This window comes from Argiope bruennichi, chromosome 7 (assembly GCF_947563725.1).
Source record: "Argiope bruennichi chromosome 7, qqArgBrue1.1, whole genome shotgun sequence".
Lineage (NCBI taxonomy): Eukaryota > Metazoa > Arthropoda > Arachnida > Araneae > Araneidae > Argiope > Argiope bruennichi.
The window spans coordinates 10,281,162-10,304,602 of NC_079157.1; the positions used below are offsets into that span (position 1 = coordinate 10,281,162).

A 23,441-nucleotide genomic window follows, 5' to 3' on the forward strand; every position below is an offset into this window, starting at 1 on the left:
CAACTATGGGAATTTGTAATTATGGTTTAATATTTACTTTTTTATGTATAAGAAGTTAAAAATTGAAAAGCAATAACCCTGACTGGAGATTAAAAACTTGCTAAAGTTCTTATTTCGGATTATAAACATTTGCTAGCAAAGATTATTTAAAAAAATAATTGTAACTTTGAAATATTTCATTAAAATTCAGTGAAGAATAATTTTTAATTGAAATTTTTCATTCATATCAATTAAGATTCTTTTTCTAAATTTAGTATCATGGCAGAATTTTTTTAAAGGAATTGTGCTTCAAAACCTTTTTCCACATTTAAAGGTGGTTGTTAAAATATTAAAAATGTCTCATATGTAAGAAATGGATTAAATGAGTATGTTAGAAAATTATTCAGATTTGTACTTAGTATAAAATGTTTCATGATGTATTTAAATCCACTGATTTACGTTGAATATTTCAAATATATATGTATATACATTGCTTCTATACAATATTTTATACTAGTCATTAAATTTGTTTGATTATCTATTTGCCACCCACTGCCGTCCACTTAAAAATATTGAGACCTGAAATTTTATAATGAGAATAGGCAGAAATGTCCTAGATATCCAGTTGTATTGCGTAGTATGTGATGTTTATAATGGTTAGTTGTCACTATTTACTACAAGTATACCTTCTACAGTTTCAAGTTTCTTTATGTTTAAAAAAATCACCTTGATATATACATGTAAGTGTTGCTATTGAAGCAATTGCAAATGAGAAAAGTGTACAACACATGTTATAGTAGATTATTTTATAGTAATGTCAGATAGTATGGTGAAAAAGATTAGAATATCTGAAATACTTCTGTTAATTCTGTTTGATGGCAATATAGCTGCAGTAACACTTTTTTTTTTTAAATTTCTGGTAGAAAAGCAAAGTTATAAGATTCTTAGAATTGTTTTGCATTCTTAAAACATTTTCTGAGAAACAGTTTTTTATAAATAAAACCAATCATTTTACAAATTCATTAAATACAGAATACAGTGTTCGTAAAAATACTGTACATAATTTTGTACATAAGTATAAAATTTTCATTTTTTTCATGATTTGAGAGCTTTAATGTTAAAAAAAAATTCTATAATAAAATGTTAACATTTTTGAAATTTCTATTTGATGATCAAGTGATATTATAAATATGAGTGATATTATAAATTATTAAATATGAGTTATTTACATTGAAAAGTGAGATTTAAATAATTAGAAAACTTAAGATATCTGATGTTGCTAGTCTTAATATTTTTGTAAATTTAACTAACTGTAAAAACACTGTTTATTGCTTAAAATGAAAAAAAAAAAAAAGTTTTTCTTTTTATAAATGAGCACATTATTTTAACTATAACCATGCTGAATTGGAAATTTTTTAATTAATTTAATTCTTCAATCTTGTTGATAATGCAATATACAATTTTGATGCCTAGATTACTTAATTTAGGTAATATGAAAATGAAACACTACCACTAAACATTTTCATATTTTATTATTGCATTTAAAATATTTTATAAATGAAAAAAAATGCATTATTTAAAATAACACTGATTTCTATAATCAAAAGGCAACTATGCTCTTACCATCTGAATTATTAAAATTATACATTTTATAATTTGATTTGGGACCAATTTAAAATTTTCTACACCATGAAATAAACAGTGTATTTAACAGTAAAAACTTCTGGTGATTTTTTTTTTCTATTTTTTTTATTTTAAAATTTTTGATATGCATATTATTTTCAAACAACTAAGAAATGTGTTCTTAAATCTGCATTCATTTTGTTATGTTGTCTTATATGTAATAATTTATACACGATTTTAAAAATCAAGCCAAATATATATATATTGGAAAACAAATCTTATGCATGTGACATTGTGATGTTTGTTTTCTTATTTTTGTATGAAATTCAATGAACTGCAAAATTATATATATTATTTAACAAACTGAAAATAATTTTTTTTTTAAATTTGAATTTGATAAAACTGTTTTATCACATACTTTTGTATTTACAAAATCTTTCATTGTGTTATGTAAATGCTTATAAACTACTAAAACAAGAATAAAAGGATTTTTATAGAACTATACCTTTTTTTTATTATAATATTTTGGAATGAAAAAAAATTAAATTGACATTTTCGATAAATCCAAAATCATACCTAATAAAAAATTAAATTGTCTTAATATAGGATTGTTATACTCTCAAAGTTTTAGCAGCTTTGGTATTTCTCCTTTAAACTGGACAATTAGCATATATTATGTATAATTCTTATGATTTGTTTTTCTTCTGCAACAAATAAATTAAATTGAAATAGTTTCTAAATATTGCATTGCTAAAAAAATATATAACTTTGTCAAGGCTAAATTTTTTCAAATTGAGGAGAAGACAAAATCAAATTTTTTATATACTTATAGGGAAAAGAGGACTCTTCTATAGTGATCTAACCAATTCATCAGGCATTGCAAATGAAAAGTTTTAAGAAGTTTGCAATATTGTAAGCCATGAAAATTCATGTGTTACTGTAACTTAATAATTTTCTCAATAAAATATGAACAGCTTATACAAATTAAATTTCTTATTTTTAACGTAAATTAATGCTCAGTTTTGTCTTTAAAATAAAATTGGATTGAGAATTATTTTTTCATGTAAGGGATGATCACCAGCATTTTAATTTTGGAAGGGGAAAAAAAAAAAAAAAAAAAAAAAAGGAAAAAAAGGAAAAACTTAAAAATTTATGCCTATAAAATTAAATAATTTTCTTTTTAAAAATGTGAGATGGTGAATGTAAATATGCAGATATATAGCCATTTAATTACAATAAGATAATATTTAAGTAATTTGCTTTTATCCTCTTCTGCTAACTGCTTTATATATTTATAGGAAGCAAATGGTTGGAGTTGCCTGTATTTAGAATATATTTAATATAAATGTAATTGTAGTGTTCAATAACTTGCAATCTTTTTTGGCATTTTCATGATTAAGAATACAAATAAATTTATGTTACAAAACTATGGAACTGTATTTGGTGATTAAAAGAAGTAAAAAATAGTGAATATAAACCGAAAGAAAAGCTGAAACATTTTAATATACCTGTATTCCCTTCTACCAACTGTTTGGTATATTTAAAGCATTATTCACATCCATTAAACCAATACAAGCTTATTCTATTGATAGTAAAATATAGAAGATAAATGGTTCATGCTGTCAGTATTTAGAACAAAATGTACTTCTAATGTCCAATAACTTGCAATCTTTCTCCACATTTGGATGATTTTATGATTAAGAATAAAATAAATCTATATTATAAAGAGTTTATCGAGTTATTTTATTCTTTTATAGAATTGTTTTATTATATTTTAGAGCTGACTGAAAGAAATAAAGAATACTGAATATGCACAGAAAAAAAGCTCAAATACTTTAATACATACATATATTTTTTTGATAACAAAACTTTCAACAACTGATTTTTTTAAACATGCAGAATGATAAAGATACTTTCAAAAATTTGTACACATAATTTAAAGAGGAAACATAAAAAAAAAAAAAAAAGAAGTAAAATAAATCACTGATGAATTGTAAAAATAATAACAAAAAAAAATAAGTATATAATTTTTAAAAACTGCAAATTTTTTCAATATAGCTATACACAATCAATCCCCCCCCCCACACACATACTATACTTAAGTTTGAAGCCTTCATTTACAGCAAAATTTTTATACAAAAGTCTGGACATCTATCCAGTAGAATAATCTTTATTATTTTTTCAAATTGCAGAACATAAATTTAAATCAATGGCTATCATCTATATAATCTAACATCTATAAAATTTTAATATACATACACAACAATAACATTTGAACATAATGAATTATAACTTAAATACATAATTATTTACATAAAATTTAAATGTTGACCTTTTCATATATTTACAAAAAGTAACAAACGTAACTGTTTAAAGTTTTGGATAAAGTTAGCACTCAGAATTTAACCATAATAAAGTTATCATAAGGTTAATATCCAATTCAAGATAACATGTATATATGATCCACAAAACGTCTAATAAAAATCACAATGATACTTTACATTTTTTTCCCCATCAGAATTTTTTTTATTATTATTTTAATCACTATACTGCTCAGAGAAATATTATTGTTACATATACACATATAAAAAGTTGCAGACATCAAATATATTTTTTGGAATTTTTAATAGGAAAGATTATATATGTTCAGCAAAATATGCAAATGCACAGAAAAATCTGGAATGAAATGCCATGAAAATTTAAAAAATAATACCCAAAGAACAGAGAATTCTCTGTAGCATGCAATATATGTTATGCATTTTATAAGTTGTAAACAAGTGCACGACCATATAAATGTAAAAAAATAGAAATTAGAATAAACATGAGCAAAATTATTGGGGGCACTTCAGATGAGAGTAAAAGCCTCTTTTAAGCAGTAGGTTATTACATAAAAATACCTTGAGAAATCACATTTATTCACAGAAAAACTATTTTATTCTGAATGAATGCACCACTATATAGAATCCAGATCAGTACTTGTTTATTTTTATGGCCCCTGGGTTTAATTGATTTTCAGAAAACACGAAGATTGCCATGCTTTTTTATACATAAGATGACAAGATTTCATCAAGGTGATTGCATTACAGGTTTTCAGATGACATCATCACCAATGCCAAATAGACAATCACCAATTTGGCGATGGTCTGCATTTTTTTGGCGATCTATCATAGGGACCTTAAAAATAAAGAAGTATCTTCAGATCATTTTATAGAATACCCACAAACATTATCTTAATTCGTTTTCTTTCATTATAAATATAGATTGTCCCCTACATTTTCGTCTAAAATCAGTATGAGTCTTAAAATTAAATTCCTTCCGAGATGAAAACTAAAAATCCATTTTACTGACTTAAAATGATTATGCACAAATGAACTAATAAAGCTCTTTTTTATAACAAACACATAAAATATAAACCATTTACTTAATACATAAAAACAGTAACAAATCAATGGCTGAACAAAAATGATTTTAGATCCTAAAGTTTTGAAAATCAAGTATGAAAGGCATTTATGTTGTATAGTAGACATAAAAAAAATTAGTGTTTTGGTGCTGTACTTTATTTGTGTAAAGAGAAAAGTGAAAGCTAAGCTTAAAAATGATAAAGTAAATGCATTACAATAAAGAAATATATTTTCTTTAAACAATGTCTGTTTTATTGCCCATTTCTAATATGAATCAAATTACTATTTCTTAGAAAATTATCTTTAGATTGTCTATGAAGTAAAAAGCTTATTTCCAACATGAATTTTCTAACTCCAGTGTTTGTTCTATAAAGAGTTATGTCAAACAAGAAATTAAGCTTTCATTGACTAGTGCAGCATTTGAAAAAGAAATATATGTGATCAATTTGAAGCCATTTTTTTTAATTAAATGGGCAACACTAATTATTATAAGTACTTTATAATATAAAAAGAAAAGTACATAATGAATAAAAAAAGAAAGCTACAAAATGAATGTTTTTATATATAAAATATATCATTAAACACAATTTTTTCAACTAATTTTAGATCATAAAAAAAAAAAAAAATCGCTTTTTTGAGAACTAATCTATTTTACATCAAACTGGCTGTTTATAAAATTATTCTATCTAATATAATTGGTAAAAGATGGCAAGTTCTAATGGGCAACCATAGAAAAGTTTTATATTTCATGCATCTAAAAAGACTAAAGTTCAGTAAGCAAAGCCCTAGCTCTCTGCAAAATCTGAGCAATCTAAAGATAATGTTTTTAAAGAAACTTATATAGGACTCTTAATAAACTGAATATTCAGAAATAGAATATAACAAAAAAAAATCACTTCTTTTATTTAACATACTTGATAATATCAGAGTAAGATTATTTGATAGTAATTAATCATAAAAGATAATCTTAGAAAAATATGAAGAAACAGTTGTTAAATGATGAAATAAATAAACCATGATGTTAAAAAGTAAAAGATGTCATGTGAAGTAAAAATCACAGACTACAAAAAACAAGATAAAACAGAATGAAGAACTTAAACAGAAATAAAATAAATAAATAAATAAAATCGTTCATCACAGCATTATTTAAGACTAAATCTGAGATCTGAAAAACTGGCATCAACCCATCAACTAGCTTTTGGTTTCACTATTATCACTTGTAGGATTTGGAAATTCATCGCTTTCTTCTACCGATGGATGGACATCCTGATCAATTTCTTCCACACGGCAATCATTCATATTTTGACTTGCAGTTGGCTGTTGTAAATAAGGAACACTGCCAGTGAAACATGTTTGAAAGACATGATCATTTCCACTATCAGTGCGTTTGAAATTGATTTTTGGCATATCTAGGACAAGGGCACCAGCTGAAGATTCAGCACCGTGAATTGCTAAAAAAATTTATTATTATATTAATTAACATAAAATCTTGCAGCAAAAAAAAACAAATGTCAGAGAGTATTAATACATACCAGGGAGAACCTCTTTTGTTTCTTCTTGTAATATTCCTGGATAAAAAAATTGACCAAATTGTCCAATCTGTCCAAAAGCCCCTTCTAAATCGCGAATCTATATAGAATACATATGATTAAATCAACATCAGTGATGAAATAAACACAATTTTAATGCCTAGTAACACATTATAATGTTTATTAATACATTATAATAAGTCATAATGCAACAAAATATTTAAAATATTAAATAATAATATTAAATTCTAAAGGTATTCAAAGTCTGAGATAAAATATAGGTTTAAGTTAAATCAGAATAATTACTGAGAAATTCAATATGATGAGCAATCTTCATTTGATTTTGAAGATTTTAGAGTGAAGAAGGGGGAGGGGGGACATTGCTTTTGAATAATCATAAAATCCAATAATATGAAACAAAACAGAGGATTATACTGCAAAATAGGAAAATGCAATCACATTAAAACAAATATTAAATTAAAAATGCATAAATTTTAAAGACAATTTTTATGCTATAATGAAATTAATAAAAGCACAAACAAAACTGAAGATAATTTCATGCAGGAATACAAAAATAAATTAAAAGTTATTTTTGAATTTTTTATATGGTACAGAAATTCCAAACCAGACCTTGCTAGTTTTTGTATTATATTTTGAAAACTAAGTTTATTAATGCAAGAGAGTTAGGATAGCTCCATAAATACAATAATAAACTCAAAACTATATAATTATACAGAAATTATATATATAGAATGGACAGTAAAAACAATTACGAACATGCACTGTCAGCAACTTATGAAGTATGACAAATTTGATTTGATACTGATTTTTCTTCAAAGTAATTAAAAGATGTATAAAAAGCCTTTATTTACAAATTTTACAAATAATGCTTGTAATGCTATAAAGTTAATATTTTTTTTTTTCCTTATAAAGAAAGTTCAGAACTCAAGATATTAAAATCAAATTCTTACACTCTGCTGTAACATAACCAATTCTCTACAGTTCTTTTCAGAGAATTAAACAATTTCCTAACTAAATGGTAAATTTTACCTGTGCTAGTATATTTTATAGTTACTGTATCCACACAGCCCTTAAAAATTGAAATGCTGCATTTGTAAAAAAATTTTAACAGATGAAAAAGAACTAGAACTAGAAAAGAACTCTACTTATGTCATTCAAAATTTAAATCAAGGAAAGCTTTTATATCCCAAATAATGCATTGTAAATGTAATATTGTAATTCAGAAATTATGTACCATATTTGAAGAAAAAATTTTGAAATTTTCCAATCAAAATTACTTAGCAACAAAGAGAATTTTTTAATAATTTAGTGAATGACAAACAGCTACATGATTATGGCAAATACATTTCAGGACATAAACCAGAAAATCTTTATAGGATGGTATTTGGTCAGCAGTAAATACATTACTGAATAATTATTGTAAAAAAATTAAATAACAATATGAAAAGTTCTTCTACAGCTGGAAAGATAACAAATTTAGTAAAGTTATTCCAAACAAAAAATAATGATAAAATATATAGTTAAATGGAAACCAAAGAAAACACTAATGTTTCAAAGATTTATTTCACATTTTAAGTGTCAATAAAATTGAATATTGTTTTTATTACTTACTTGGAGTTGACACCACAGCAAATATTTATAAAATCATGTTTGTATGCAGATGTTTTTAAATTCATCAACAATTCATTTTTTTTTCTAAATAAATTGTTTTAATTGGAAGGGAAATACACCTACCGAAAAACTTGCCTTGCAAATAATTCAAAAAAAAAAAAAAAAAAAAAAGTAATTCATAACTAAGTGCTGTAGCCCCTGGATAATGTGGTAAATGGCTGCATTTTAATTATTAATGAATTCTACAATATATGCATCACATAGATATATATGAAATAATATGAACAAGTGAAAAGTCATTTCATCTGAACCTTGAGTGTGTACAGACTTTACATTAAAGGAATGAAGTATAACGGCTCATTGTGATGTCACAGAAGACTGCAGAGGCCTTGTCTATTAGTGGTTATGTTGCTACTCCAATTAATTATAAGATATCTTAAAATTAGCAGTCAATATGTCAAAAAAAATTAAAATAAAGAATTGTGGAAACAATTCATGTGATGCTATTGTCACAAGACAAACATAATTAAGAATGTTATCTAACATTTTATATTCACATTGTCCAATACTATGTTATGGCATCACTCCCCCCCCCCTTGAACAAAATATGATAGGGATTCCATTAATTAAATTGACAGGGGTATGATGATACTAACATTAAACATAGGGGGGAAACATATTAAAAAAATGATTTATGACTCATACCTGTGTCTGCAATTGATGAAATGTAGATTCTATATCTTGAACTTTCTTCTCCCACACACTAGCAGCCAGCACTAATGGGGATCTTAAATTTGCCTGTGGTGAGGCATCACTCAAAGATAAAGGTCTTTGTGGATTAGTTTGTGGGCTCATTGTACCATTAGTGCATGTCATGCTGACAGCTCTCGTAGAAAACAGCTTCACTGTGGCAGTGGCAGACAATTCTTCAGCTGCAAAACCATCTGACTGAAAAGAACAAGAATGGGAAATGCATCCCCTCATTTCAACAGTGCATGGTGAAGTAGGTGAATCTTTTTCATTAAGAGGTGAAGTCACTTTATTCTGGGCAAGTTGATTAAGCCTTTTAGGAAGCATGGCACAACTCTTTGCAGAACATCCAGAATCAAAAACTTCAGAAGATTTATCTGCCTTCTCTTGGTGATGCTTACATACACTTTGAGGACAAGAACGTGGACATCGAGAATGGTGCATATTGATTTTATCCTTCATTTGATGGGACATACAAGATTTGGAACAACATCCAGCAGCAGTATCTGGAAAATGCTCTTTTCCTTGCAATGCTTCAACAAACCCATTGCTAACACAGGAGCTTTTCCACTTGCTGATTTCTTCATGCTTTGCTTGACAAAGTGGGTTTGTGGCAACATTAGAATGAATATGTTGTTTGGAGAAAATATAAGGTTCACTATTCACTGAGCAAGGAGAGTTTTCCAAAGAGCTATTAGGATACTCAACATAATTAGTTTTAGTGAGCGACATAGAATTCTTGGCAGCATGGGCATTTGGTAAATGACTAGATTGCACATAACAAGTATCCCCATCTAAACTAGGGATTGCAGACATAGGTAAAGTATGGCGCACAAAGCCTAAATTTTTGATTTGTTGTTTACTCATTTTGGCATGCAAGGCAGCATTATCATCATAGCGGGAATCTTTGTCAGAATGGAATTTACCTGAATACTTTTTGCCATAATCAGGATAAGCAGGACAAGTAGGAGAATCACTTGCAAAACCATTCATTGCAGAATGATCTACCTCATGAGAAGAATGATGTCGATCACATTCTCCAGCAGCAACATTGGGACTCATCATGCTTTGCATGCCAGAATCAGCATCAGAAATATCAGAAGTAGAAGGCTGCAATTCTCTGCGAGATTTCGATCTGCTGAAGGAGGTATCAGGTACAGATGAAGTAACAGAGGAAGTTTGTGAAGATGGAGAATACATGCTCGAATTTTCCTGGTACATTTGAGTAGAAAATCTCAAAGCTAAATTCAAAGAATCAGAGCTTTGAGATGGCAAATGTTTATCAAATTTGGTATCTGGAAGCATGGAATGATCTCTTGATAAATCTCGATTGGAATCATGTTCAGATAAATTTTGAAAAACATTGCTTTTAGCTTTTGATAACACAACAGACACACATTTTTGCAAATCCTTCGCCTGAAAAAAAAATGGCACATTATAATTAAATTGTGTAAACTAAAAAAAGAAATTAAGCATTTATATATCTATATTTGTAAAAGATACAAATGGAAATTTATCACTAGGGCTTCCAAGCAGAAATTTTTATAATTTTAAAAATACATAATTTAAAAGTAATACAATATTTTATTTAATATATTTAACTATAATTGCACTAAAAATAATTTTTTAAGTGTCAACTCAATTCATAAATAAAATTATTATTCATTTACTTACAAGTATGAAACAAGAATTGGCAACATTCAGGATAAGAATATCTCTGGTAGGTGCCTTTCCCCATTTTAAACAACAGTTTAATAGAATACACATCGTATTAGACTTTTTTCTTTTCCAGTTTCAGTATATATAAATTATTATTAGGTTTTATTTTTTTTAAAAAAGACAAAATAGTTTTAAATTATAAATATAATTAGAATTTCATTAATTATAACTAGCAAATATGTGGATCTATTAGAAAAAATAAATTCAATGAAATGTATTCATATTCAGCTAGAAATAGTACAAAAAAAAAAAAAAAACTTTAAAATTAATTTTAGTGACTAAAGTACAGGGCGGAAATAATTAAAATTCCACTTTGAAATGGTCATCAAATGAAAACTACTGGACCAAATGTTATCAAATTTAGTAATAACTTAAAAAGGAGGTCATGGGAATTTCTTTTGCACACAGACAAAAGTTCAAAAACTCACCACCAGGGGAGAAATGGGGCTGTATGCAATATTATTAAGCAAAATAGGACATTGTTTAAAATGTGTTCAATCGTTTCTGAAATGTGTTACAAAGCATGTTCAATGTGGTATCCATCATTTCCTGAAAACAAGTTAAATCACATTACTGCATTATCAACAGCAGTTCTTAGCATATCTCTCGGCGTATTCCTCTTATTGAATAATACCTTTATAAAGCACGCCATCCAATGCTATCGTATTTATAATATTTACCAAGAAAAGAATAGTCTTACATGGTTAGAGACATTGTCAAATTGTAACAAGAACTCTGACAAACAGGCTCACTTTTATTTAGACAACCAAATGACATGTAAAGCACATCTGCATAAATCAATTTGCGTCTTCCTGCTGTAAACCAATTAAAGACATTGCGGTATTATATAACACCATAAATAGTTTCGTTTCAGAAACAATTAAACACACTTTAAACTGATGTCTTCAAGTCTTATTTTGTTTTAAAATATTGCATATAGTGCCATTTATCCTCTGGTGTTGAGTTTTTGTACTTTTGTGTGTGTGTGCGGAAAAGAAATTCCCATGATGTTCTTTAAACTATTACCAAGCTTGATAACATTTGGTCCAGTAGTTTTCCTCTTATGACCATTTCAAAGTGGAACTTTAATTATAACCATCCTGCATATTAGTAGCATCAATAACATCTGTTAAAAAATTAATGAGCTAGATGAAATAATCCCAATTTTTTTAAAAAAAAACATATTGCATTTCATTATTATATGCACAAACAGAAACAAATTTGTTATTTTTGATAAAAAAAAATCAAAATACAAAAAAAGGGTTAAAAAATAGTTTAAATACTTTCTATAAACAAACAAATATTCAAATAGAACTGATGATCCCTAGTTAGTTGTATGAGGGCCATTTCTTTCAAGCTCCAACAAACTATAAAAAAAGACAAATGCAAGGAACAAAATAAATTTAATGGAAATGTAATCAAATGAATGAGATGAGCCTTGAAGCTCCTCATTAGTTTAGAAATTCTATATATTTTCTTAAAGGAAAGAATATGGTACAGAAATATTTAAACACTCATCCACTAAATTTACAATTTTGGTACGCTGTTTGCTCAGCACATTGTCTAGTATTCCAGCATCCTAGGTCTCTTTTGGATGAGTTGATCAATTCACTAAACAAGATAAATTGTGACATCCTTGCGTCTCTGTTCTCTTTTATGGAAAATGTAGCTTATAACAGAATTATTTTTCATCTGTACTCTGAATTGAAGAATTATCCAAGATGCCAAAATAATAATTTTAGGCCTATAAGAAGCTTCAAAGGAATGTTAAAGCCTACCTCACACCAATGGTAGTAAAGTTTTTTTAACCCACTCAGAACCCTGGTCACAGGATTCACCCTTCATGACTCATAATATCACATATGGGATGAGTCTTTCAGACTTTAACGGGAAGATATATTATGACATTGTGAACTCATCTCATATATGTTAGTGTGAATGGAGAACTGCATAGCCACAGTCCTGAACAGGTTAAAGAGGGAATCAGAAGTCTGCTCCACAAGAAATATCAGAATTTTTATGGCAATTATGTCGAAAAATAACGTTGATGGTAACTAACATAACTTTCGGTAATAAATTAAGTTTGTTCTCTGCTTTCCCCCACCACCACCATGTTGCATCAGAACTGGGGAAAAAAATGACCCCGCATAAGTAATAGAATTAAATTTGTACCATTAAGATAATTTTAACTATGCTGAGTATTTTGAGTAAAATAAATAAATAAATGCATAAAGCAAGTGATGTTCAATGTGACTCATTTCATACATCACTATGAAATAAGAAAAATTAACACTTGATGTGTAGTCTGAAAAGTCACAAAATGCTTATTTAACTAATAGCTTATTCATCAAAACTTCAGAAATATGTATTACAAAACAAACACTAACACCAAATAAAAAAGCACAATGAAAATCATTAGCAAAATATGAAATATATTGTTTTAACAGGCGAGTAACTTTTTTCTGCTTAGTTATTTTGAAAAGCAGATGACTATATTAAATACTCACTTTTAAGTTATTCATCAGGCAATGAAAATCCAGGATGTAAAACCAACTAAAATGAATAGAATTTTGAAAGTGTAATCAATTCTTCTTTTATAAAATTGAAGTGCAAAATAAAATATAAACTAAATTATAAAATGAAACAAACAATTTAATTTTAAAGACAAAAATCAGTCAGCATTGTTCTGAAAATTGAAAAATGACACATATAACTTATTCTAGTGGTCTTTGATTTAATTCATTATCCACATAAAAAAGGATTTTTTTTATACAATTTATAAGGAGTAATACATTTGTACTTTTTACATTTTAAAAACTTTGAATAATTAGCATTAGTTTTACTGAAAACAAATACACCTGAAAAAAATAACATACAGCATATATTATTAAATGTAACTATATTAGTTTAATTAAATATGTGCTTTTATAACCACCTTAAAAATAAAATACAAAATAATACTGAAAAACTTCAATACAAAAATATTTTCTAAAAAGTTTTATTAACCAAAAAAAAATTAGCTTTACATTTACAACACATCTGATATTAGTACACGATACCTAAACAATAAATTCTGCTAAATGGAAGCCCTAGAAATATTTAAAAGATATTTCATTTATACATCCATGAGGCTATAAAAAATGTTACTCACCTTTTCATGCAAGTGGCGAATGTCCTCTGCTTGCATTTTACGTAATTCACGTTCATGCTGTAAATCTTGTTGTTGCCTTTAACATAAAAGCAAAATCGGATATTAATTTATAACTATTAAAATTTTCAATGAAATCAGATAGGGAATAAATAAATATTCATCCAAAATAACTGCATAAAATTTTAAAAGAAGTAATGCTAAAAATATTAAAATTCTAAAATGTATACAACAGGAGTGTTTGTGGGACCCCAAAAAATCCCCTGAAACTTTTACGGACTTACTACCGGCATTTTGGAGTTTCGAGAAGGGGGGGGGGGAGAAATGAAAAATTACAATTATGAAGTATTGAATGACCTAATTATAAAAGTTCAATGAATTACTTTTTTTGCAAAATTAATAACCATAAATTTTCAAACATATAAACTACTACATTTTATGCAAATCTTTTAAATTACCTGAATTAATTCTTTTAAAAAAAATTATCTAATTTCTGCTGCTTTTTTTTTATTTTCTGATGTTTGTGGGCTTGTCTTTCTTTTGTGGTGAACTTCATAATTGCAGGAAGGTTGACTTTTATTTTCCTCATTTACAGTTGAAGAAATTTCCTCGAGAACTGCACATGCAGAGGTAGAAGCAGTTTGCTTTTCTGCTAATGTAGAAGGTTTTTCAGAGACTTTTATAGGTGACTCATCTGAAATACATGTTTTTAAGTCCTCTTGATATGTTTTCCAACTTCTGTTCATATTCAGTAAGAGATCTTTGTGAATTGGATCAGTCATTGGATTTTTTGAGCCATATTTTTCACATGAGGTTTCTTTAGAAGCCATTAAATCATATTTAATAGTCTGCACTGCATCTAGGGAATCAATCTTAAGAGAGGTTCTATAGTCAGTGACAAGTGTATCCATTAAGTTGAATGCACTTTCCACTAATGGGCCATGGAAGCAGCTAAGGCAGGCTTTGACCAATTTAGCCAATGTAGGATACTTATAATCATTTGTGAAATCATCTTTTAAATTAAAAACTTTAGACCAATATTTATCAATTGTACACTTGACTTGATTTCCACTTTCATCAGATGTGTAGAGCATTTCTTTGGTGATATCAATATCACTCTGGTATAACCTTATTTCAGCTTCTACTTTTGACTTTTCATTATCACTAAAAATATGGGACATAAAAGATGATAATTTTTCAAAAGCTAATATTGTACTGGTTTTACCTCTTAGCTCTGGATCTAATGCTGTAAAACTAATTAGATATGAATTTTTAAGGGGTAATTTCTGTTTCATATGCTGAAATTTCTAAATGAAATTCTCTTGCGTACATAAATAAAAAAATATTTCAATAAGCGAAACGAAAAATTTACACGTGCATCAATAAATGAAACGAAAATTTTACACAGCGAAGAAAAAAAAAGTTCCGAAGCGATCAATGACAAATAGCTAATACGGCGAAAAATCCCCCTTCTCTACTTATTGGCGCCACGCCAGGAGAGATAAGACCTTTGAACCCAGAGTCACGTGATCGCACATCTGGTCGAACGAAGTCTCCCCCTTTTTTTTCTGCCGCACCTACTTGCCGAAAAGAATCCAGAAGAGAATGTCCGAGAACCGGGGGAATGAGTCATAACTCGCAATAAGGAAAGAACAAAAAAGAAGTTTTTTCCCCCTTTTCACGCATTATCACTGCCTTTGGAGAAAGAAAGGAAAAGTTTTCACCACACACACTGACCTTGCGTTTTCTGCTTTAAAAGCAAACAAAATTACCCAGATCAAAATAAATAATTCATTATTATTCCTACTTCCTTTTGAACGACGATCCCCGGAATTTCCGGGGATCGTCGTTCAAAATCCCCGGAATTCCGGGGTTTCCCCGGAGCACAAACACCCCTGAATACAATAAAGTACTAATCTATGCAATCAGTTTTCCAATATATTTTTGATACATTTTCAAATAAAATAAGATATAAGCTACAAATAAAAAAAAGATATAAACAAAAAATAAAACAAACACATTCAAATAAAAAAAGATACATCAAAGTTTAGTATGGAAAATCAATATAAATAAGTACCTTCATTTGAGAATAAATTCACTTATTGTCAAGATAAATCAAAAGTACAAATGAGCTACTGCACCCATCCCCTCCCAAATCTACTTAAGCACCTGGGATAATCTGAGATGACTGTTATCATAACAGTAGGAGTCAGGAAACTGAGTTAAAGTTTTAAGGATCAAAGTTGAAACAGCAATATTCAGTCATCACTATGGCCCAGTCCCTTCCATAGGAGGTATATCTTATTATGGGAGCAAACATAATGTGACTTCATAATACTACATATCCACCAGGGCAGCAAGAGTTTGCTTACATATCTGGCAACATTTCATCCTCGTATTCATCATTCCCACTTTTACTACCACTAGGATGGGTTAGGGTCTTTCAAACATAAATGTTCACATGAGTACCAGATTTCTATTAGTACAGAAATCATTTAACTATGCATTAGTACATAAAATTCTTTTACTGCAACAGCACATTTTGCAAAGGAGTTATTTTGATGAATTTTGTTTTTAAAACTTCTGCTTCTGGAGAAATTGCACATTTGGAGCTTATTTTAGTCACTATTAATATAGCTTATATTAATAAAAACCTTACACAAAATGCAATTTTTTTCAAGAATTAAGTAAATTCTTAACAATAAAGAAAAAAATATTGAATAAGTGTATATTTTCTCATGTGCCATGGAAACAGCCATATACCAATATTCTATACAAAAAGATGATATTTAGAAGAAGGCATTTAGAATCAACAACTTTTAAGAATGTTATTATATGAATTAAATGTATTTCAGCATAAAAACAAGGAACATGTCAAAAGATTCAACGATGCAAGAACAAAAATATGTTAACCAAGACATCAGAACTACTCTGAAAAAAGTTAAAGATTTAACATTCAAGGGGCAACTTGCATTTTAAAAATAATTAAATAAAAAAATGCACAAAAAATAACTTAATATTAAAAAATACTTTAAAACGAGCATATACCTTAGCACAAAATCAGTCAATCGACAGAGATGACCATGTAGATGCTGTATATGATCCTCCAATCTCCTAAAGCGGATTTCTTGCAGAAGTTTAAACACTCGATGATTATGATGCCGCACAAAATAACCCCTCCAAGCTGACTGAATTTTAGTAGCTGCTTTTGCAATATCTTCATCACTCTTCCCATATATTTCTGACATTGTTTTAGATTTAGCAATGTGAGGAGAAGCATCATGAACAAACTTTGGGCTGCTAGTTAATTGACTTGGCGCTCCACTCTCTACTCCAAAAGCACGCTTGGTAGGACTTAAGGATGAAGTGTAGACATGCTGCTGCAATATTGGGGAATTAGAACCAGACTGTGTGTCAGTACTAAGTGATCGAAATGACCTCTGGGGAGTTCGATTTGTGTGCGACACTTCTTCAGAAGTATCGCTTTCACTGCTATTTTTTGCAGCAGCTGATAATCTTGCAGTTAATATACAGCTTCTGGATGGTGAAATCCTGTTTCTGGAAGTCGAATGAGGAAGTTTCGATCTTCCACCTGGAGGTGCAGAAGTGCAAGGAGAAGTTGCTCGTTTACTCACCTTTCGAATGAGAGTACCTTTAAAAAAATATACAGGAAATATAAGATAATATTCAAACCAGATAAGATCATTCCTTAGCATTTTTTAAATTAAAAATTATAACAAATATAATAATAACCTTTAAAATTAATCAATATAATTCAAGTTATAACAAACTTAATTTAAATTGTATTTATGATGAACAATTCTCTATTAATATACAGGAAATATAAGATAATATTCAAACCAGATAAGATCATTCCTTAGCATTTTTTAAATTAAAAATTATAACAAATATAATAATAACCTTTAAAATTAATCAATATAATTCAAGTTATAACAAACTTAATTTAAATTGTATTTATGATGAACAATTCTCTATTAATACACAATGGGTGGCAGGTTTCAATATTGTAATTAAATGAAGGCTTTTAAGTTTCTTAACAGAAACAACAAAAAATATAGTAAACATGTTTATAAACATATACAGAGTAATTCAAAGCATATATAACTTCATGTTAATACTTTTTAATGATAGTACTGATTTATTATTATTATTTTTTTTTAAGATTCATTAAACCATTTGTCAAATATTTCTTGAGGTATGATATTGGAATGCAGTTTTATTCCCAACAGGTGATGCTACAATATTAAACAGCATGACAACAAGAAAATTCAAATAAAAGATAGAGCAATGTATTGTGTGGTAGATAAAACTACCAAAGAATTGCAAGAAACATACTTAAAATATTTTTTGGACAAAAAAAAATAGAGATAGAACTAGAAGAGTAAAGAATTGTATATAGACTGGATGGCTAGCAACACCAGCAAATACAATTGAAAACATTAACAATTTTCCAAAAAAAACAAAAAAAAACAAAAAAAAAAAAAAACAATGCTAAATCAATTTGACAAGTTGAATATCAGAGTTGAAGAAATGCACATTCCAATTCCTGATACAGATATTACTCCACTTTTTTTTTTCTTCTTTTTTTTGTGAATGTATACATATATGGAATGTAAATATTGGATACATGTGATAACTATTTCAAATTTAATGAATTTATGAAAAAGAATCAATTTAGCCATTTGGAATGAATATATGCATCAATTATAGAAGGTTAGAGTTTTCACATTGCCTCTTAGAGCTCATAATGAACTATCTGAAATAAAATTGTGTGTTTCTGACAAATTAAATGTTTGCAAACATGTGATAAAGATTACGCAATTTCAATAAATGTTACTCTTTTGGAATGTCTATTATCTTAATATTGCCTAAATTGAAGATTTAAATAAATAATAAAAATCCTTAATATTGTTTCATTTAATTTTTAAATCCATAATTGAATTCAGATTATGACATTGCATGGATAACAGAAAATATTTTTATGACAAAATCCAATCTAAGAGAGCAAAGCCATCATAGAATGAAGATAAAAATGTTGGATATTACATATTATAAATATTTCAATATATCGTATAATAAAGCAGCATTTTTATATGTTCAATCATTCATATAAGTTAAGTGAAATTACAAAATAAAAAATAATTTTTTTGGCCAAAAGTTTATCACATTTTTGTTCTAAATGACACAAATCAGGTAAAAGATCTTAGCTTTTTTTTAATTATATATATATAATTAAAATTATATATATATAATTAAACCCTTTTAAATGTTTGATGTATATATGTATGAATTTTTTACTAATTTATAAAAAATACTTCTCACAAATCAAAGAATTAATGAAAAGTTTGCATAAATTAATGAGTAGCATAACTAGAAGAAATTTTTCAAATCTAGTGAGCATACCCTTAGGTGTATGAGTAGGTCTAATTTCACTGGAACTAGACGGACGGACTCTGCGGTCCTCATAATGTTGATAAGGACTCTTGGTAGGTTCCTGGGCTTTAGGCTTAGTGGAACTTTCAACTTCGACCTGTTCTATCATAATGGGGCTCTTGATTGAACTGTGGGGAATTTCTGATTTTGACACAGAACGAGGATACTTTCCAGACTGAAAGGACGGAGGAACACTTTGAGTTGTTTCAGAAGTAGTCGTATGAAACAAAACTTCTGGAGCTGAAAAATACCAATGAAGAATGGACTTGAAAACCTGCCCTCTTTAAAAATCTAATTCGAGCATCTCATACCTAATACTAGTACAGAACAGTAAAACATTCCAAACAGTTTTGATTGAATATGACATTTTATATGAAAGACAAATATTAAATATTTTTCAAATTATGTTAATAGCATCATAAAAGTAATCAAATTTAATATTTATTCTTTGTGAATTGATAAACAATACAATTTTTAATTTTAAAAGTAGAATTCAATTTTTTATATTACACAAAACTAAAAAAATCATACTTTGTTTAAGATAAGTTAAATAAACAACAAAATAAAATTAAATGCAATTCTACCGTATCTTTAAGTAAAAAAAACATCAAAATGTATATTAACTGATATCAATGCAAATTCCATTTTATTATTTAATAGAATGTTCATTCAATTCACATATTTTTAGAAATTAAAATAAACAAAGACAAATTAATACAGGTTAGCAATTTAAGACAAATTGCAAATCTACAGTATATTGAAAAATATGGCTTTTTTTTAAAGCATAATTTTGTAAAAAAAAAAAAAAAAAAAAAAAAAAAAAACTACTTTAATTCTAATATATTGTTTTGAGTTAATGCTTAAACCTACACTTTTTGATTAAAATGTATTAATTGCATAGAATTCCAATACCTCAAATTTCCTCAATTTTCAAATTTCAAAGAAAAAAAAAAAGAAATATCATACTTTAAATCTTAGAAATGAAAGAAAACCATTATTTAAATATCTATGAGTGCAAAAAATTCATTCAAAATCAGAAAACAGGAAAAATGTTAATATGCACATTTTAGATTCTAGAGAATTAATACTAGATAAAAAAATTAATGATAATTCATTATCTCGTATGAATACCGATGAATCTAAAATGTGTATATTAATTTCATACTGAATAATGAAATACTCTACTTCATACAATAATTTCATACTTAATAATGAAATTAATGATAATTTCATTATTCAGAAACAAAAGAATTAAAATAATATTTACCTGACTCGTACATAATCTTAGAGGGAACAATAGTGCTTGTTGACATTTCTGCTTCTTGATTCTTTGGTGATGTATCAGTTTTAAAGTGGTATGACTGGGTCATAGAATTAGTAGGTGTTGTGGAAATTTCAGAATCTTCGGACACTTGCGACATTTCATTCAAGAATTGCTCTTTATGTTGCCTCTGCTTATGTAAAATTCTTATCAGCTTTTCATCTTCTTCATCAGTTGACTAAAAGAAAAAAAAAAAAATTAAATCGTAATATAAGTTCATCATCAGTGATATTCGCAATGGCACAATTTTACACATTGTTACAATTGATGGTCACAATTAAATATTAGTAGATGTTAAATTAAACCCATGAACTTCTGTCCATTCTAACTTACACGTAAAATGATTAAAAGATTTTTAATTGTCATCATTTTTATGTTTTAAAATCTTAGGGGAAAGAATTACTTTCTAAACTACCTCTTTAAGAATTTGTTTCTTAAGCTGGTGGGACTAATGAATCAATTAAAACTAAAATGGAATTCTAGCATCTCATACACAAATTTATAGAAAATAATAGTTTGCATTTATTGCTATTTGAATAAAAAGTTTATACATGAAATCCATTTCGCACGAATAACTTTTATTTTCATTAGAAGAAAAACAAATTAGTTTCCTAAACAAATCTAATTAAAATGCAAATGCAATGAACCTTTTTTGTAAAATTGCAAAATTAATCCCTTCTCTGTTGGATTTTTTTTTTTTTTTTCGAATTTCCGACCAAAAAAAGTATTTGTTTTTAATTACTGAAAATTAATATATGTTAGATCCTAAATTTGAAAATGCAAAATATTTTTGTCAGCAAGCAGTTTTTTTTGCTTGATCTACTGGCAGTGAAATATGTGATGTCCCGTCCAACGATCTCCAGTTTTTCTTAAATGCAACTAAGTTTTAAATTTAAAAAATACATTATGATAACATCATTTATATAATATATTGTGATTTACGTGGTAATTTATTAATATACCAGGGTTTTCTGTGAAACTGAAATGAGGAGAAGCTGGACACACTGCTTTTTCTTCAACCTACTTCCTTACTGAACTGATATCATTGTCTTCTGATTCATTAGACTCTGAATAAATATTATCACTTAATAAATCAGAACTATCATCTTCCAAATGAGAGACAATAAATTCACTGCCCTCGAACTAACTCTCTGAATCCACCATAAAAACTATTGTGACATATAACAGTAACACTAATGAAAGTGAAATTACAGAAAGTACGAAATTATTTTGATTTCAATTCAAGACGGGAAATCTCACTGCCAAAATTGTGAAGAAAGAGGGACTAATTCCTCCATCTCTTAGCAATATCTAGAAATTCAAAAATAATAGCAGGATTTAAAGAGATGTGTAAGTAGTGACGAATTCAATTTCAATGATGCAATTTTTCTCTTCGTCACATGGCATGCGATGCCGACCAAAAAGGCACAAAAATATCGAATGTATGAGATGTGACGCCAACAGAGAAGGGGTTAAGGAAAGTTAGGAACAGAATCATTTTTTTCTTTCCATTTTCTTAAAGAATTCAAGTGTTTTCGTTGGTAAACTACTATGAACCAAAATAATTATGCTACCTATATTTTGCAAGGGTTATAATAAAATAAGATAGATAAGGGGACGACTGAAGTAGGCTGATTTTAATGTTTGCAATGCCCATTATCTTATAACAGCTGACTGAATAATTTGAATTATTTATTTTAAATTTGTAAGAACATAATTTGTATATAGAAAGCTCCAATTTAAGCAAACTCAAATATTACATGGTCCTTAATTTTTTTTTCTCTTACCTCAAATATTCTTTATTTTTCTTTAACACACAAATGAAATATAAATCAAATCAAAGGAGATAAACTCTTATTATTATTTTACAAAATAATAAGTTTTTTTTAGTAAAAAAACAAAAAACAAATGCTTTTTGAAATCCAATATTTGATGATTCCAATTTTCCAAAATCTTTACTTTTTATTTATATTCATGGTTTATAAGCCACAGTATCTGAATGCTTTAATTCATATTTTCAATACAGCAATTATTTTTTATTTTTCTTATATGATTAATCTGAAGCAATATAAGGAATGAAATAATAAATTTCTGGCATTCTTTTGTCTAAATTTTTAAAATCATTAAGGGGAGTAAAGACACAAAATATTAAGAATCACTTAAATATATTAAATATAATATCTGAATTAATGTAAAAGCTAAATCAATTTAAACTTTTTGCTTCTATAATGCAAATTTGCATTAATTCATCTAATTATTAATGCAAATGTTTAATAAACATTAAAATAACATAATCTACATGATTTAGAGATACTTGCTATGATGCTATGGTATTAATAATTACCTGATCAGCTGTAACAGGACAAACTTGACCCAAATATTCTACTAATTCCAAGTGTTCACCTGGTTTATAATGTCTTCCTTTACCTTGACTATACAACCATTCAGCTTTTAAACTAAACATAAAATAATAAACTCATGAGAAACCACAGAAGAAAATTTAAACAAGAATTTAATCTCTAAATTTATTACAATAAAATACCAACCTCTCTTTCTGGGTTGCAACACGTCCATCTAAAAGACGAAGACCTAAGCACCAATTGATAATAAAAGGCCGGTAATCAAAAGGGCTTCAGTATACGTTAAAGAAAATTTATTCATTAAACAAAATAAGATTACATAAAACAGAAATACTGCTAAAATGAGATGGAAGACTTGCAATCAAAATAAATTTTGTAGATCCTAATTCATATTTCAAAACTCAGTATAAATAATTTTTATTTTCAAAATTTTGCAAAAACTGAAAAATCTTATCTAATTTTGTGGAAAAAAACCCCATTGGTATTGGATCTACATAAATTCAAAAAATGTAAACAGTCTCTTTT

At 27.6% G+C, this 23,441-nt stretch overlaps 1 protein-coding gene across 1 annotated transcript in view; it reads right to left on the reverse strand.

Annotated features, from left to right (window-relative positions):
- Nucleotides 1-3,517: 3,517 nt before the first annotated feature.
- LOC129975689 (centrosomal protein of 97 kDa-like) overlaps nucleotides 3,518-23,441 on the reverse strand; it is a 33,038-nt gene continuing 13,114 nt past the window's right edge. Inside the window, exons 8-16 of the mRNA XM_056088816.1 lie at nucleotides 23,103-23,186; nucleotides 22,901-23,012; nucleotides 20,503-20,734; nucleotides 19,206-19,475; nucleotides 16,830-17,433; nucleotides 13,785-13,860; nucleotides 8,870-10,330; nucleotides 6,536-6,632; nucleotides 3,518-6,454 (exon numbers count right to left, since the gene is read on the reverse strand). Of these exons, the coding sequence (XP_055944791.1) occupies nucleotides 6,195-6,454; nucleotides 6,536-6,632; nucleotides 8,870-10,330; nucleotides 13,785-13,860; nucleotides 16,830-17,433; nucleotides 19,206-19,475; nucleotides 20,503-20,734; nucleotides 22,901-23,012; nucleotides 23,103-23,186 (3,196 nt within the window). The 3' untranslated portion in view covers nucleotides 3,518-6,194. The remainder of the gene's footprint in view (nucleotides 6,455-6,535; nucleotides 6,633-8,869; nucleotides 10,331-13,784; nucleotides 13,861-16,829; nucleotides 17,434-19,205; nucleotides 19,476-20,502; nucleotides 20,735-22,900; nucleotides 23,013-23,102; nucleotides 23,187-23,441) is intronic.